The 15653-nt window shown below is 37.5% G+C and overlaps 2 protein-coding genes and 1 long non-coding RNA gene across 4 annotated transcripts; 1 reads left to right on the top strand and 2 right to left on the bottom strand.

The window, feature by feature from the left end:
• The first annotated feature begins 143 nt into the window (after nt 1-143).
• wbp1lb (WW domain binding protein 1-like b) lies at nt 144-7450 on the top strand. 2 transcript variants are annotated; one of them, XM_026932391.3, is made up of 4 exons: nt 144-470; nt 4721-4820; nt 5015-5176; nt 5816-7450. In XM_026932391.3, exons 1-4 carry the CDS (start codon nt 396-398, stop codon nt 6436-6438), a joined length of 960 nt encoding a protein of 319 aa, XP_026788192.2. In that variant the 5' UTR covers nt 144-395; the 3' UTR covers nt 6439-7450. The 2 variants fall into 2 exon arrangements, with proteins under 2 accessions (XP_026788192.2, XP_026788191.2); XM_026932390.3 differs by having other exon boundaries at nt 145-470; nt 4718-4820.
• A 38-nt stretch (nt 7451-7488) lies between these two features.
• LOC128317049 (5-hydroxytryptamine receptor 3A) lies at nt 7489-10314 on the bottom strand. Its single transcript, XM_053229998.1, has 2 exons — nt 10125-10314; nt 7489-9255 (listed from the first exon to the last, which is right to left on the bottom strand). Exons 1-2 carry the CDS (start codon nt 10303-10305, stop codon nt 8990-8992), a joined length of 447 nt encoding a protein of 148 aa, XP_053085973.1. The 5' UTR covers nt 10306-10314; the 3' UTR covers nt 7489-8989.
• An 862-nt stretch (nt 10315-11176) lies between these two features.
• LOC113537718 (uncharacterized) lies at nt 11177-15344 on the bottom strand. Its single transcript, XR_008301049.1, has 4 exons — nt 15139-15344; nt 13607-13791; nt 12974-13018; nt 11177-12884 (listed from the first exon to the last, which is right to left on the bottom strand). It is a non-coding gene; the product is annotated as an uncharacterized LOC113537718 (long non-coding RNA).
• Nucleotides 15345-15653: the final 309 nt, after the last annotated feature.

Genomic DNA, 15653 nt, shown 5'->3' with positions numbered 1-15653 from the left:
ATTTAATGTGATTCAGGGTATAGAGTGGAGTTTTCCTTTAACGCTGCAGGAACTGCTTTTTTGGCATATAAAACTTTTTAAGGACTTGTTAGGTCAGATTTGACAAGGTCCACTTCCAGTCCTGGATCAGTGCGCGTTTAGTGGGCGGAGGAAATCACATCTTTGTCCTATCAGGATGCGCACGTGGCGCTGGATGTGCAGATGTTGTGCAACAGCTGGAAGTTCCGCGCCGAGAGGCACGCTGTTCCTCCTGAGACAGAGCAGCTATGAGCTGGGAGGAAGGAAGGCGGCGCATGTGCTCGCTTTTCACGTCTCTGACACGCGCAATGAACAAACCATAACTCTGATCTCGATGTTTGCGCTTTTACGAAACGCAGCGTGTTGTTGACAGCTGGATGTCGTGTGCAGAAATGGGTTTGTTTTTTTACACAGCTGGAACTGTCAGTCCCACAGAGGCGACTCTCGACCAGGTGAGAAGAGTTTTTTTTTTTTTTTTTTTTAAGTTTAAAAGTTTGCTTTCAGAGAAGTTGGGGAGATAACTTGTGTGCTGATTAACAAGCGGAATCCGTGCAATAACCGAGAGGCGTAAACAAACGTATACTTTTGTTCTCCTACCCGTTTTCTACAAGCCCCGCCTCCTTATTCGGGATTGGCTCGCAGAACCCCGCCTCACGAGCTATGATTGGCGAGTAGGTCACTCTCCAACGCTCCCATCGACGGATTGGTTGAGAGTATAAACATCTGGCCAATCCTAGAGAAGGAGGTGGGATTAGTCGGAATGTGGGTGTGGCTCTAAAACCACGACGGTTATTTTAAGCCACCACATATGAGTATTATGAGTATTATAAATGTATCATGTTGTGTTAGTACCTATAGCTAATGCGTTATTAACTATAATGCCGTCTTATGAATTAATGTTCTAACATTTTAATCCGAATCAGGATGAATACAATAACATTATCCCGGTTTATGGTGTGGAAAAGTGTCGTATTTACGTGTATGGGAATTGTGTGTTTTCACTCAGAGGCTCAGACAGCACCAGTTTATTTTTATTCGTTTAAACCTGCTGCCATAAGTGCTAGTTAGTTTGTTTTTGTAAGACAAGCTCGAGCTTCCACAGTTCCGAACTTCTGTCACATGCACGCGAGCTCGTTGTGTACATCCGCCTTGCGCGCGCGAGCCTTTTACTAAACACTGCCGCTCTGTTGGAGTACATGCACAGTGTGTCCTTTTCCGGGTAGAGTAGCTAATGCATGCACAAAATGCCGATAGACGTCGCCGGATATCGCTAGATGTCGCCGGATGACGTCATGGACTAGCTTGCATATTCGTTACATTTTCATGATTTACATTTACATTTACGGCATTTGGCAGACGCCCTTATCCAGAGTGACTTACAGAAGTGCTTTGAATTCTCTATCAATAAATACATCTTCATACTGGTTCACAAGGTCAGGGACTAAGAATACTATTAGTCTAAAAACCCTCTTGGGGAGGTAGCATAGTATGAATAACACAAGACAAGGTAACAAAGGAAGAGTTTCTGAATGCACAGTTAGGGTTGTAGTCCAAGGCCAAGATTAGCTGAGATCAAGTCAAGGCCGAGTCAATATTGAGTTAGAATGAAAGTGAGACGAAAAAGTAAGACCAAAAGCCAAGGCAAAGCCTTCACTTCAGTTTTGTATACTGTATACCAGACTAAATTTTTACAAACTATTTTTTTGCAAACTATCAGTCGAGACCAAGAGCATATTTAGTGAGACCAACACCCAAGAACAAGAGAAGTCCAAGTGCAGATGCTAATAAGTCCAAGACAAGACCAAGTCAATACAGTCTTGAGACCAGACTCAACATTATGACCAGACTCAAGTCCTACAGCTGTAGTCACAAAAGAATAGAAGAGAATAGATTTACATACTCTTTTTTTTTTACATAAATATTTACATAATACTGTTTTTAGGAGCAAAGAGCAAAACCTTACTGTTATCTCTTATGTTTACATCCATTGAAATTTATTCTCCTGTTAATTGCTATTATAGCTGAGCTAGCAATGTCCCCTCTTTGATCTCTAACCGCTCTATTATAATATAATTGATATTGTAATATATTTAATGCATTTCAGGGTGGAGCTTTCCTTTACTGCTTAACCCAAAATTAGTTTATGGCTATAAATAAGACAATTCTATGTAGTTTTGTTTTTGTTTCCTCGTGGTGCTTTATGTTGCCACTTTTGACAAATGCTATGGATAAAACGGATGAGATCTGCTACAAACACAGAGCTGCGTCATGCTTAGAAACTAGAGTTGCTGAACTACAGCTAGATTGTATTCATATGTTGATCAGTTTTGCTATATTTTGTACCAAACTTTGAAACTTTGTTGGGTCCACATCTGGATCGCGGTCTGCTAGTTGATGACCCTTTCTCTAGGCCATTCTAAGGAATTTGTTCCCTTTGGAGCTTTAGGAATTTTTCTCTTTCATTTTCTATTAAATCACCAGAATTATTTATTTGAAATCTGTAAACTTAGGATAATGAAATTATGTGGCCTTCTCAACTTGTCTACTTAAATTAGGGTTACATAATAAAATCAAGGCAGCATTATAATTTATTACCATATCATATTTTATCACAGTCACCTGAAATTCTGGTATCTTGGCTGTTGAACGCAATGTTGGCGAGTCACAGGATGATTAGACTGGTTCCCATAGATCTTGTTCCCATAGATGGAAAATGATTATGATCTCAAACTCAGCTCTCACTTTTCATGCTCTTATAGTGTTAGGTCATGTGAATGTGACTGATGTTTTTTTTTCCCCCAGGGGGGGAAAAGTTGTAGAATGGAACAAAGAGAATGTTCTTAACACAGCCTCCAGGATCAGGTGGTGTTTAAGGACGAGCCCGACCTCACTGAGTCAGAGAACTTTCTGGAATTCTGTTTTTATCTGAGGATTCAAACGTATTTGTGTTTGGGTCTGTACTGTATTGTATAACCAGAGTGTGGATGTTGCTTTATGGTCATACAAACCCACTAAATAGCTCTTAAGTACAGAATGAAAGATATATGTGCAGGGGAGTGTGTGAGGAAGTCATAGTCAGTGTTCACAGTGAACTTTGGGTACAGAACTATGTGTCTTTCACTGGTTACGTGAAGGACATGTAGGCCATTTTAGGACTTAGACTAGGATGTGTATGCTTATCATTATTCTCTTACCACACACACACTTCTAGAGGCATCTTCTTCTTAAAATGTAGACCATTTTCTCTCGATGCTCCACTGATTTCCAGAAAACAAGCTCAACATTAGTGTGTGTGTGTGTGTGTGTGTGTGTGTGTGTGTGTGTGTGTGGTTCTTTCTTTGTCTGTCTTTGAGACTTTGGATAAAAAGGACTATCCATGAACTAGTATCTCTCAGCCAGGACAAAAGGTAGATTACTTACTCATTATGCTTTAATCATTCCCTACATCATTCCCTACCTATATATATATATACATATATATATATATATATATATATATATATATATATATATATATATATATATATATATAGCATGAGTGCTGGCTTTCAGGAAATAAGTTTTAAGGTTTGATTGCACACAGTTTAGTTTAATGCAGCAGCAAGATACTAAATTGAGGTCATGGAACTGCAGTGCTATGAAGTCTGTTGGCTCAGTGTAAACATATACCCTCACTGGCCACTTTAATAGATAAAACACTTGTACAGTCGCTCACTCAATCATGTAGTAGCAGTTCAATGCATAAAATTATGCAGATGCAGGTCACAAGCTTCAGATAATTTTCACCTCAAATATCAGAATGGAGAAAAATGTGATCTCTTTGACCGTGGCATGCTGGTGCCAGATGGGCTTGTTTGAGTATTTCAGAAATTGCTGATCTCCTGGGATTTTTATGCACAGCACCACAAGCCAAAAGAACAGCTTCATTTCACCTTGACATAGATACTACTCTGGAATGGTTCTGGAGCAATGAACACCATTCTTTCAAAAGATATTCCCTCAGCTGGTGTTTTAATGTTGGTGGTGGAAAGAGCTAGCATGTCGCTACAGAATCTCTCATAGGTATTCAATTGGGTTGAACTCTGGGTTGAACTCTCATCCTTATCAAATCGTTCAGGGAGATCTTGTGACCTGTCGATGGAGGTGGAGTCATCCTGCGCATGGTTATCGTATGATAGTGGAGGCATGACATCAAAATCAAAACATCTATCAAAACAATATATATATATATATATATATATATATATATATATATATATATATATATACACACACACACACACACATACATACACACACACACATAGCAGAGCCACCGCTGTGCAATTTAATTTGTCACCTATTTATTACATATGTACATACTTGTCAACAAATTTAAGATAATGTGCCCATTTGCATTTTGTTCTCTAGGATTATGGGTTATGTAGAAGGTTGATCTAAATGCAATTTTTGCTGTACATCAGATTTTCCATCTGGATAGATTTGCTTATTTATAATCTTTTTATAGTAGTGTGGATTTGTGCTGACTATAGAATATACGGAATATACGGAATATAGACCCATCTATGCTTTAGCCTACTTATTGTTTATTAGTGCAGTGTTTGGTCTGGACGATGCTGATGACTATTTATATGTTCTGTTTCGATTTTTGTGTATATTTGGATGTCGTACTGTAAGTGTGTTTCTTGCTTCCCTTTAGCAGTCACTGCAATGTGTTGGGGAGAATAACCAGAGCTACATTTGTGAGTCAGGGCACTGCTGTGAAGACCTGCAGTGCTGCAACTACTACTATGAGTTATGGTGTGAGTACCCCAGTCAGTTTGCTTGGCTTTGCCGATTTATGCCATTTGTGTTGTTCTGCATACTTACTGCATTGAGCTGCAATTGCCATTTAAGCAGAACTGTAGCTGTAGCTTGTACTATGATATTGTTATTTTTTTGTGGTTTACATACATATGAGTGTCAATATCCTTGTGGTTATTTATTTATCAAATAGGGTTCTGGTTGATGTGTGCTATTATCTTCATCCTGACCTGTTGCTGTGTGTGTCGTCACCGCCGCGTCAAGCACAGACTGCAGCAGCAGCAGCGACAGCATGAGATCAACCTGATTGCCTACAGAGAGGCTCGCAACTACACCTCACCTCCATTCTACTTCAGTAAGAGTCACAACCAGAGTGTGTCTGTTTGTTTTTGGACCGATGTTCAGCTGAGGGATGTGCAGCCCACTCTGATCCTGTGACACTATATACTCCCACCTGTTTCCACTAGCAAAGCATCAGGGAACATTTTACAAAGCCAAAAGAAAAATACACAGGGCAATTTGAGATTCTGTCAATATTGATGCTGTGAGCTAGTTTACGTATTGTACACACCTTAAACCAGACACTATGCCTTTGAAACTGGTGCCCCTTGCAGACAGACTTATATTGTCAAGTTTCTTCTGTCAGTCGCAAAACTCTTCACTTCATTCTTTTTTAATGGCAGATCCTATAAAAATGTTTATAATTTTCACACCTTTAAATAAGTCCCCCTGATTTGCTATCGTGCATCAATAACAAAGATAACGGTCAAAGACAATGACAGTTGTGTCTTGACCCTGTCTGCAAGAAGCAATAAAGATTCAAAGATCTATTTTAACAAAACGCTGTGAACTGTAGATGGACCACATAAAAATGGCATGCTCATTATTACATTCTTGATTGTTAATTTGAAAAGAAAGGGTTGAATTTGAAGTTTGGGTAATAATTAGGCACCATATTCATTTTCCTATATTCTCTTCATTTTGTGCTTTTCAGGGTTTCTACCAAGCAATCTCCTCCCTGACTATGAGGATGTAACAAATCATCCTCTCACCCCACCACCTCCTTACTGTAACTTAAACACCGGACCGCCAGCTTGTACCAACAGTGACCAAGAGGAGGCACAATGTCCATCCACACAAGCCACTCCTATGCCCACAGCATCGGCAGCACTGTGCTCCAGTCCTGACATAGTGGGGCTTGAGAACTCCAGGGAGAATCAGCAAAGAGATGATGGGAAAGACAGGGAGACCATACTGAAGCAGGACATGGATCACAAGGACCAGGAAAGGGATGTGGAAGTGCCTGAAGAGGAGACAGATGGGCTCATGGGAAGACGGCGCCACTTTACAGGCGACTCTGGCATTGAAGTGTGTTTGTGCAGCCAAGGAATTGAGAGCGACAGACCCAAAGAGCTTGAGGAGCTGTTAAGCAATGAAGGCCACAGCAGCCCAATGGAGTTTTGCGATGGCTGTGGAGCTAGAGATGATAAAGACAATGAGCAGGGGACAGAGCTTGACGCATCACCACGACTACCACTATCACCACAGCTCCATCCTTCCTGCCTATATTTGCATACCATTAAGGAGCCAGAGGGGCCACAGGAGTGTCAGAGCTGAGCGGGATGATATCAAACATAAAGGAAACAGAGACCCAACAGTACACACCATTTTTTTGTGGATGGTGTATACAGTATGTGTAAGCCTTTTGACAACCTGTTGGTTGAATGATTTTTTTTTTTGTAGAGACAGCTGGGCTGGATGGGGGAAAGAATCATGGTGAATCCAGAGCCTATCCTAGAAACACTGGTTTCGAGGTGGGAATACATCCCGAATAAGGAATATGTCCTTCACAAGGCGTCCAACACAAAACACACTCATTCACACCTAGGGGTAATCTGGATTAGCCAATCCACTTACTGGCATGTTTTGGGAGGTTGAAAGGAAGCAGAGGTATAAGCAGTGACTTGAGATAATGACAAGATCCAAAGATCACACAAGATCAATAGAATTGTTCGGTTTAATGAGCGTTATTATGTTTTGGTGAGTGCAAAGTTTGGTGTGTGGCCATTCATTGGGGCAAGGATAAGTTCAAGTAGCTGTTTCTCCACACCACAAGTCTGATTGGGCTGAAATTTGGTGAAGCCTGGGATACTTAAAAACATGGCCAACATCAGCCAGTTGGCTTTCAGCAGGCATTTCACAGGGTTAGCATTGAGCAATCATAAAACTTGAACAATCATTTATGGCCACTTTTGTTTTATGTAACTTGGCAAGAACTGACCTATGGGAGTGATATTTGCAAAGGATGCTCGGACCCCGCAGATCACCCCTTGTAGTTATATTTACATGTTGATTTTTGTCAAGCTTTGTCATTGGGGCCAGTTTTAGTAATTCAAGCCTTGAAGTGCTTGTACATGAAAGCAACTTTTACTTTAAACCCCCATAGGTAAATGATAAAGTATCTTAATATTGTTCTAGCTAGACTAGCCTCTGCTTTGCACATTTTTCAATCTCTCCTGCCAAAACAGAGAACTTGAGATTGTGATTGATTTTTTTGCATTATCTTGCATGAATTATAGCAAAGTGACCAAAAAAGTAAATAAAAGTTATGAAAGTTGATTTTGAAAGACTAATTTGCCAGTCGTCCTTTTTAAACCAGAATTTACGTATTAAAAAAAATCTAGCAATTTCAAATGAAATTTCTGTATAAAAAATACAAACTGTTTGTGTTTAATGCAGGCATAGTGAAACATAGACATTCAACTTAGTATGGAGTTTATTATTCTTTTATTTTAGGGTTAAATGAAAGAGAAGTAGATTATTTTATATATAAAAGCCATTTAGCAGAATTTGTAGCCCTGCAAAAATAAGTTGATGATAATGATATTATATTTCTAATTTTGCAAATCAATTGCAGATCACTTCGTTTTGATTTTGAGATTGTTTAGGTGGCGCTAATAGTGACTGGTCATAAAAGCATCTTTATAAACAAACCTTTCAATATTATTAATAATCACTTACCCCAATTTTGCTGTTTTCATTCCCACAAGATGGCCACATAAGTAGTTTAGATTTTATAGGCCTAGGCCCAGTCCTTCTTGTATCTTATACAGTTAACAATTTGTAATCAGAATAACTTCAAATATTTGCAAGCACACAGTTTTATAAGCTTTGAGATTCAATGGTATATTTTAATAGCCTGAAATACAAAAATCAGGTATGTTCAACCCAAATATTCCTGATTTAGGTTTGTGATTTTACAAATGTTTACAGTTTTGGGGGGGGAACAAACACACTTGCAATGTGTCCCAGAATTTGTGTTTTTGGTCTTTTCTTCAAAAAATGCAGTCATTTAAAAGCCATGAAATAAAATTCATTTAATTTATCTTCATTTCAAGCTTGATTGCTATGTATTGGAAAAATGTAATCTGTGGACCTTTGGATCTTTGGACCACGTGGATAAGAGTATTGACATTTGACATTTAGACTTACACAATTAAACAAAAAAAATCTGTGGAGTGTTTCTAAGCTTCATTGAAGAAGGAAGTTTGGTTTCTTAATGTCTTGTGATTTTGGTGGTTACCTTATTTATATTTGTACCATACAAGTATGTAATTATATCTTTGTGTGTGTATGAGATGATTTAGACTAAGAGTAGATTAAGCATTAATTGCTGCATTAGATAAAATTTGCGAAACTTCAGTAGTGTTAACAAATTAATTTAATGTTTGTATCAGTTGGCATTTGTCTAAATGTTAACTAACTGCACCTGCATTAACTATTGTTTATTCACTCTAGGACTAAAAATAAGTTCCCCCAAAATAATATTATAGCATGTTGCTAAATGTTGAAAACCTACTGAACCCGACTTTGTTAATGTCACTGATGGTTAATATTAATATTAATATTAAGATATTAATGCTGAAGTTCATTATTTATGATGAACATTATATTCAATGTAAAGTGGTACCATTGATCTTTTTATACTGAAAAAGCATTGAGACAGCTTTAAGGACAGGGTAGGGTGATTGGTGTGGGTTTCTGTGATCTCTTGCATTTGTTTTCATAATTGTTCAAAAAACGATGCCCAGGTTGGGGATTTTATATTTACATTTGCATCCTCATGCCTTTTCCCTCTTATCTGTTATTCCTACTTAGAGTGTTGCATTTAGTAACTGACCCATAAAGCTATTATGGTGCTGTAGGTCACGATCACAAAGAGGATGTAAAGCACGAACAGGAGGCGATCGATAACATTCATGATCAGCTTCCAGTCATTCTGTTTGGGTCTCAGGTGTTCTTCCATCCACAGCCGAATAGTCAACACATCTCGGGCCACTTTCTTCAGCTCATCCACCACGGCCGCACCTTCCATCTTCTCCATTTCTCCAGCCTTAGCACGTGTCATTGCTTCACTTGACATGTCCAGCATCACTGGTGGCATGAAGAACATGACGAGATATCAGATGAGCTATCAGTCCAGTAGTGAACTTTCTTGGGTATGGATAGACTTCTAGTGGCATCTAACTCTGAAACTCTATCAGGTAGCAAAAGCTAGAATTAACCATTCAAAATTATGAAATATGAATGCTATATTTAGCAGTGAGATGGGGCATCCTGTTATAGGAAAATAATCAATAAATGATCAATAAAATAATAATCAATTAAAAACTTAATAAACACCTTCAAACCAATCATGTTCAGGAATTCAGCAGCAATTTACTTTATACTGCAGTGCTGTTTAATTCTCAGTTCTGATTGGCCAGGAGGCATTCATTTTCTACAACAGCAGTTCTGACAGTATTGCCGGCAAATCACTGATATACTATATATTAATGTGCTCATTCAAATCCCTTATCGTTTCTGTAGTAATAGCTAATTCACATGGAATTGTGTGATTTAAGCCAAAGGATAAACATTTGTGTTGCTCTTTAAAAAAGATAATATAATTGTTGACAAGTTGATATGGTGACATTAATTTTACTTAATTTTTATGGAAGGACTCTCCAGTATCAGCACTTTGTAAGAGTCAGAATTAAAGCTGTAAGGGTTTTTTGTCTTAATAACCTCAAAAGTGATTGAAAAAAGAGAGGTTGTTGAGGGAATGAGTGTTTATAGCTGCTGTAAATAAATAGCAAGGACTATTTATTTCATTGATTAAATGTAACTGTAGATTACAGATTGGTAATCCACATCACCACCACTCTGTTGAATAAGTTGCTATAACAGCATGCCCCACTGCTTTTATTTCTTGTTCTGCAAGTATTTTTAATCAATGTGCTATAAAACAATAATCCTGTTACCCTTTGCATGTGGGTTTAAAGTCGCTGTGACCGGAGCAGCAGGAGGTTTAGGGGACATGAACAGGAGACGTGCTAGGTAGTCCAGAACGAGAATGTGGAGCCAACGGGGCACTCTGGGGTAATATGTTGAGTTGTTATTGAGGTTAACAATGAACATCGTCTCCAAAAGGCTGGTCACCATCAGCGCCAAGCTGAGAGAGAAAAATACATCTGCAAAGGGAAAGAGACACATCATATACGAGGTGTGGGCTATATGTACTCCAATTGTTCATTACTATACTTTAACCAATAGGTAGGTTAGAATTATGTCAGAGAACTAACAGTAAGCTACATATTGTATATTATAATGTATTATTGTGCAACAGCGCTGTACTTATAAGGGGTGTGGTTGCAGCACTATCAGGCAGGAGGTCATTAGTGAAGAGCAGAAAGACGGTGTAGCCCAGGATGAGGGTCATTTTGAAAGCAGAGCGATCAGCAGTTTGAAGAGGCAGGAAGAAGCTAAAGAGGTCCAACAGACTCAGGAAGCAGCTGGGGACCAGGAGGCTCACTACATAGAGACTGGCCTCACGTTTAAGGGTTATCTGTGGCATAAACACAAATAGATGCACTGCTTTAGTCCATGCACCATAATTTCTCTTGTATGAAGACATTTTAAAATTGAAGTGATTTAAAAAAAAAAAAAAAGATGCAAGGCACACTGATGGATTCACTTACCTTGTACGTAACAGAAGAAAAATACCTTTTGCTGGTAAGGTTAGTAGTGGAAATATTGTCTGTCACATTAAGAAATCTCCATCCAGAATCAGAGCGAACGGATGAGTTAAAAATAAATGTAGCTGATTTAGAGATCAGATTCAGTTCATTTTCTGAAAGAACAGTATAATTTTACAAACTACTAACAAATATTATAGTGTCAATGTTCATGCATTCATTCATTCATCTTCATTAAGTACTTTTTCCTGCTCAGGATCACAGTGGATGTGATGCCAGTCCATCACAAAGTAACATGCGCACAGACACACACCCTCATTCATATCTAAGGGTATTTTAGAGTCACCAGTTGCTCTACCAGCATGTTTTGGGGAATTGGGAGGAAACCAGAGGACCTGGGAAGAACACGGAGCTTGAGGCTACAAAGCTATATCCACTGTACAGTATCACCTCATCTTCAACATGTTTATAGTAAATAGCACATTTAGCAACAGTTCATGCAAAAATACTATTGAAAATGCTTCTACAGTGTTACCTTCATGCAAGTAGGAATGGAAAGTAAGTGAGCATTTCTGGATGTCAAAAGGAAATTTGTAGATGTCCATTTGACACGTGGCAGCAACACTTCTGGGTTCAGTATAATGAACCCCTCCGGTGTAATTGAGCTGAATGTAGAGTACGTCATGCTTTCTGTGTTTATCTATACTGCAATGTCATGAGAGAGTATATGTAAGTCTCAGAGACTCATTAAAGACCTAAAAATAAAACCTAATTGGAGGTCAAACTTCAGCAAATCTGTTTCTTTCCATTTTGAAATATACATGTTTATGAAAAAAGTGTTTTTATTTCTGTTTTTACAATATTTTAAATATTTAAAATATTTACTGTTTACAACCGATGTAATGTTTTCCAGTGGGACAGAAATAAGTCCTGATGTTGAAAAAAAAAAGAAAGAAAGAAAGAAAATTCGATGCACAAAGACAGGGAAGATGGGAGACTAAGGACATGTATGGACATCAAGTGAGAATTCTTCTTAAATCTCTTTCTTAACATTATATATTTTTAATATTTGGAACACATATTAAAAACTTTGATGAATGTTGATAAATGTTATCATCTAATACAGTTGAACCATTTATGTTAGCACTTATTCCTAGAAATATCAATCAATAGAAAAAATACTATGTTTACAAAAGAATAGCCTTAGATTATGGTCCTTCAAAGTCTCACAAAAAATGCTGATGTGGCCCTGGCTAGTGTTCGGTTCCTTAAAGAACCATTTAGATTCCCTGGTCTCTAATTTTTGAACTATTTTTTTATAGTCGCCACAATAAACCAAATAAAAGTTTTCCACCACAAAGCTTCTACATATTTACAATATTTTTGGCATGACAATTTTTTGTAGTTCTTTGTGGCACCAACAAGAACTGTTAAAGCTTGATCGATCGAAAGATTCTTTAGAACCATGAATCTCAAAGTGAGGTGCAGGGATCCCCAAGGGACAATGAAGTATAGCCAGGGGGTCTGTGATATTTTATATTTTGTTAAAATGGTGGAAATAACAACCTGTGATTATATAAGTTATTATATCTATAAATAATGTGAGCAGGAATCCAATGAAAATGTGCTCTATTGGTGGAAATTTCAGAAATTTTAAAAATCCAATAAATATCCAAATATTATAAACATTCAAATAATCAGTTTAATATTTGGATAGCTGTATTGTTTTCATAAAACAAATTTATACTGAAGTGTCTATAAATATATAAATAAATCTATACTGAAGTTTATTTTATAGTTAAAGGGGTCCCTGACAGCAAAAAAGCTTGAGATCCCCATGCTTTAGAAAACTCTTAACTGGCATCATTCTGTATAATCCTTTCTGCCTTAAACTTCATTTTTAATAGTGGCATTTATCCAGAATGGGAAGGTCACTCACTCCTCAGCTATTTGTATACTTGGCAGCCATAGTGCAGATGCTGGATATGAGATATTTTCAAATCCACATGCAGTGTTATCCCACGTCAGAAATGGCACGGACCAGTCCTGTTAAGAGTTCAATTATGTGTTGTTCAAAAGTTGAAGAACAAACAAGGAATGGAACAGTGACGTAAACAAAATGAGGTTAAACTTACAAGTGTTATTATAATGAATGATGTCAAGACCTGCTCTTTTTCATCCTGGAAAAAAAACATGCAGCCAAGGAAATTAAGTCAAATAAAATCTACACTATATGGCCAAAAACATGTGGACACCTGAATATTGAACATTCCATTCCAAAACCATGGGCATCAGTAATGAGTTACTGTTTGGAAGTTGCTGTTATAATAAACTCCACTCTTCTGGGAAGGCTTTCCAAGAGATTGAAAGGAGAGTGAGCATGGCTGTGGGGATACATTTAGCCACAAGAGCACAAGAGGTCAAGCACTGATGTTGGGTGAGGAGTCCTGGGAGCAGTCAGTGTTCCAGTTCATCCCAAAGGTGTTCAGTGGGGTTGTGGTCAACCTTGACACACCATTTCTTCATGGAGCTCGCTTTGTGCACAGGGACATTGTCATGCTGGAACAGGCTTGGGCCTCTTAGTTCCAATGAATGGAAATTGTAACGCTACAGCATATAAAGACAATCTATACAATTGTGTGCTTCCAACATTGTAGCAACAGTTTGGGGAAGAACCACATATGGGAATGATGGTCAGGAGCCCACATAGGTTTAGCCACATACTGTATTAAATTAGTATAATGAAAAGAGACATGTGAAATGCTCACCATGCCCAGGATACCAGTAATACTGATGCCCACTTTAACAGTTAGGACTTCGCTTGGGTGTTTAACGGGCCGTACTTCATTACTCCAAAGGGCTTTTTTAACTTCGGCATACAGGGATCGAGTATCATTAGAAGTGCAATTAAGTGGGATTACTTCAGAAGTATTCTGACATCCAACAGACGGAACTAGAAATATGAAAAAATCATTGATTGATTTAATATATTAAATATTAAAATATTCCAAGAGAGGGTTACAGCATTACTGTTAGCACCCCAGTGTGAATTATATTCCTGTAATAGCACCACATCAATTTGCACATGATTACAATTTTTAATTTATTAATGAAAAACACATTGTGAGATTGTCATGTTACAGAGAAAGCACAAAGTCCTCTGTCCTGAAAACTCTCCCATGAAGAAAATCTTACTGACTTTTATGAAGCACTGACACCTGACATTCCTTCCATAAATGTTAAATGTTAAACATTGCCTTAATAAACAGAAATAGACAGAAAGCTTCATTATCCACTAAACCAGTCCTTAGGAATGAGTTTATTATTGAAATTATTGATTATTATTATATGATAAATTATTTTAGAACAAGCGCATTAATGTAGACTTGTGATTTGGCTTGCACCTGGAGGTATGATCAGATCTGCTTTTGTAGAAAAATAACCTTCTGACCAATCACATTTGAGAATTCAACAGCTCTGTGGCATAAATATAATTATTACTGCCCAGCTTCATTCTCCCTTCTGATTACGAACAAGTAATTCCATGACTATTCAAAAACTTACTTGAATCTCTTTGCAGAAACACACTCAGCACTCGTCCTCTGTTCTTCCTACAAATATATACTACACATATTTTAGGTCAGCTGCTGAACCCCTTATTACTTCTATCACTGTATTGATTTTTCTTAATATATCTATGCTTATATCTGCTTTTGTCGATATGTGCGCATGTGCCAAATACATAAATCATTTCAGAGATACAGCAATTTACCAAAACTTGCAATAGCTTATTTATTAAAGAAGGACACACTGTACATTTTATTAGTTGAAAGATACTGCAAATTTAATGCTGTGGAAAGTTATAACAGCTATAAACAGTTCTCCCATTATCAGCTTCTCTGTTTTCTCTATCTAAAAATACAAGTCCTCTCTCTTGAAAGCTTTGCTGTATCGGAAAACTTATAATTTAAAGCTATAGTTTTACCTCTTTGCATGATATTGGAAAATCCTTCCAAAAAAAGTCGTCTCATAGAAAACCTCACTGTAATAACATTTACACATGCTTATTTAATCCATTTATATGGAGTGTCCAACCTACAAATCCCTCTGTAAGTTGTTACTACAGAAACAATAACTTATTATAATGAATTATTGTCAGAGCTGATGTTATAACAAATTAGTCAACAACTCCTAACCAAGCAGAATCAGGAATCCATGGGTGCTGTGGTGTAAAAAGGTTCATTCAAATATATATACAAATACACTGTGTATTAATTTATTTGAATGTCTAAGCTCTTACCTTGACTGTTAATAAGTAAGACAAACAGCCATCCCATGAAAAGTGTGAGTCCTCGTTGCTGTGCCATGTCAGTGTGAGGTTGTCAGTGTGTATCCAACATCTGATTCTCTGCCTGTGTGGATTAAACAAGATTAGTCACAGCATAATGCCTACTTAAAGGAAGTAGAAAATGTTTTCTGATTACAACATGCAACACAAATAAAAATTTACAGAATAAACATGTCCAGTAAGTTCATGCTGTCTCTAACTAACAGCATGTGATTAAACCAAACATCCTCAGGGAAACCCCCCCTCCCAAAAAAAGAAGCTTTTCCTTGTTCTGTCATGGCTAGTATAAATTGCTGTTATGTAAAGTGAACAGTCATATAGAGGAATTTAATCTGGTACATACTGTAACAACAAATTTTATGACTCAAGAGACAATATTTTAAATGATTACTATCACAGCTCTGTTGATTTCTCGATTCTGATTAGTTAGAAGGGGTGAGTCATTTTCTATAAGAGCAGATCTGACA

Source organism: Pangasianodon hypophthalmus, chromosome 26 (genome assembly GCF_027358585.1).
Source record: "Pangasianodon hypophthalmus isolate fPanHyp1 chromosome 26, fPanHyp1.pri, whole genome shotgun sequence".
Lineage (NCBI taxonomy): Eukaryota > Metazoa > Chordata > Actinopteri > Siluriformes > Pangasiidae > Pangasianodon > Pangasianodon hypophthalmus.
This window is presented reverse-complemented; position numbering and strand designations above follow the sequence as displayed.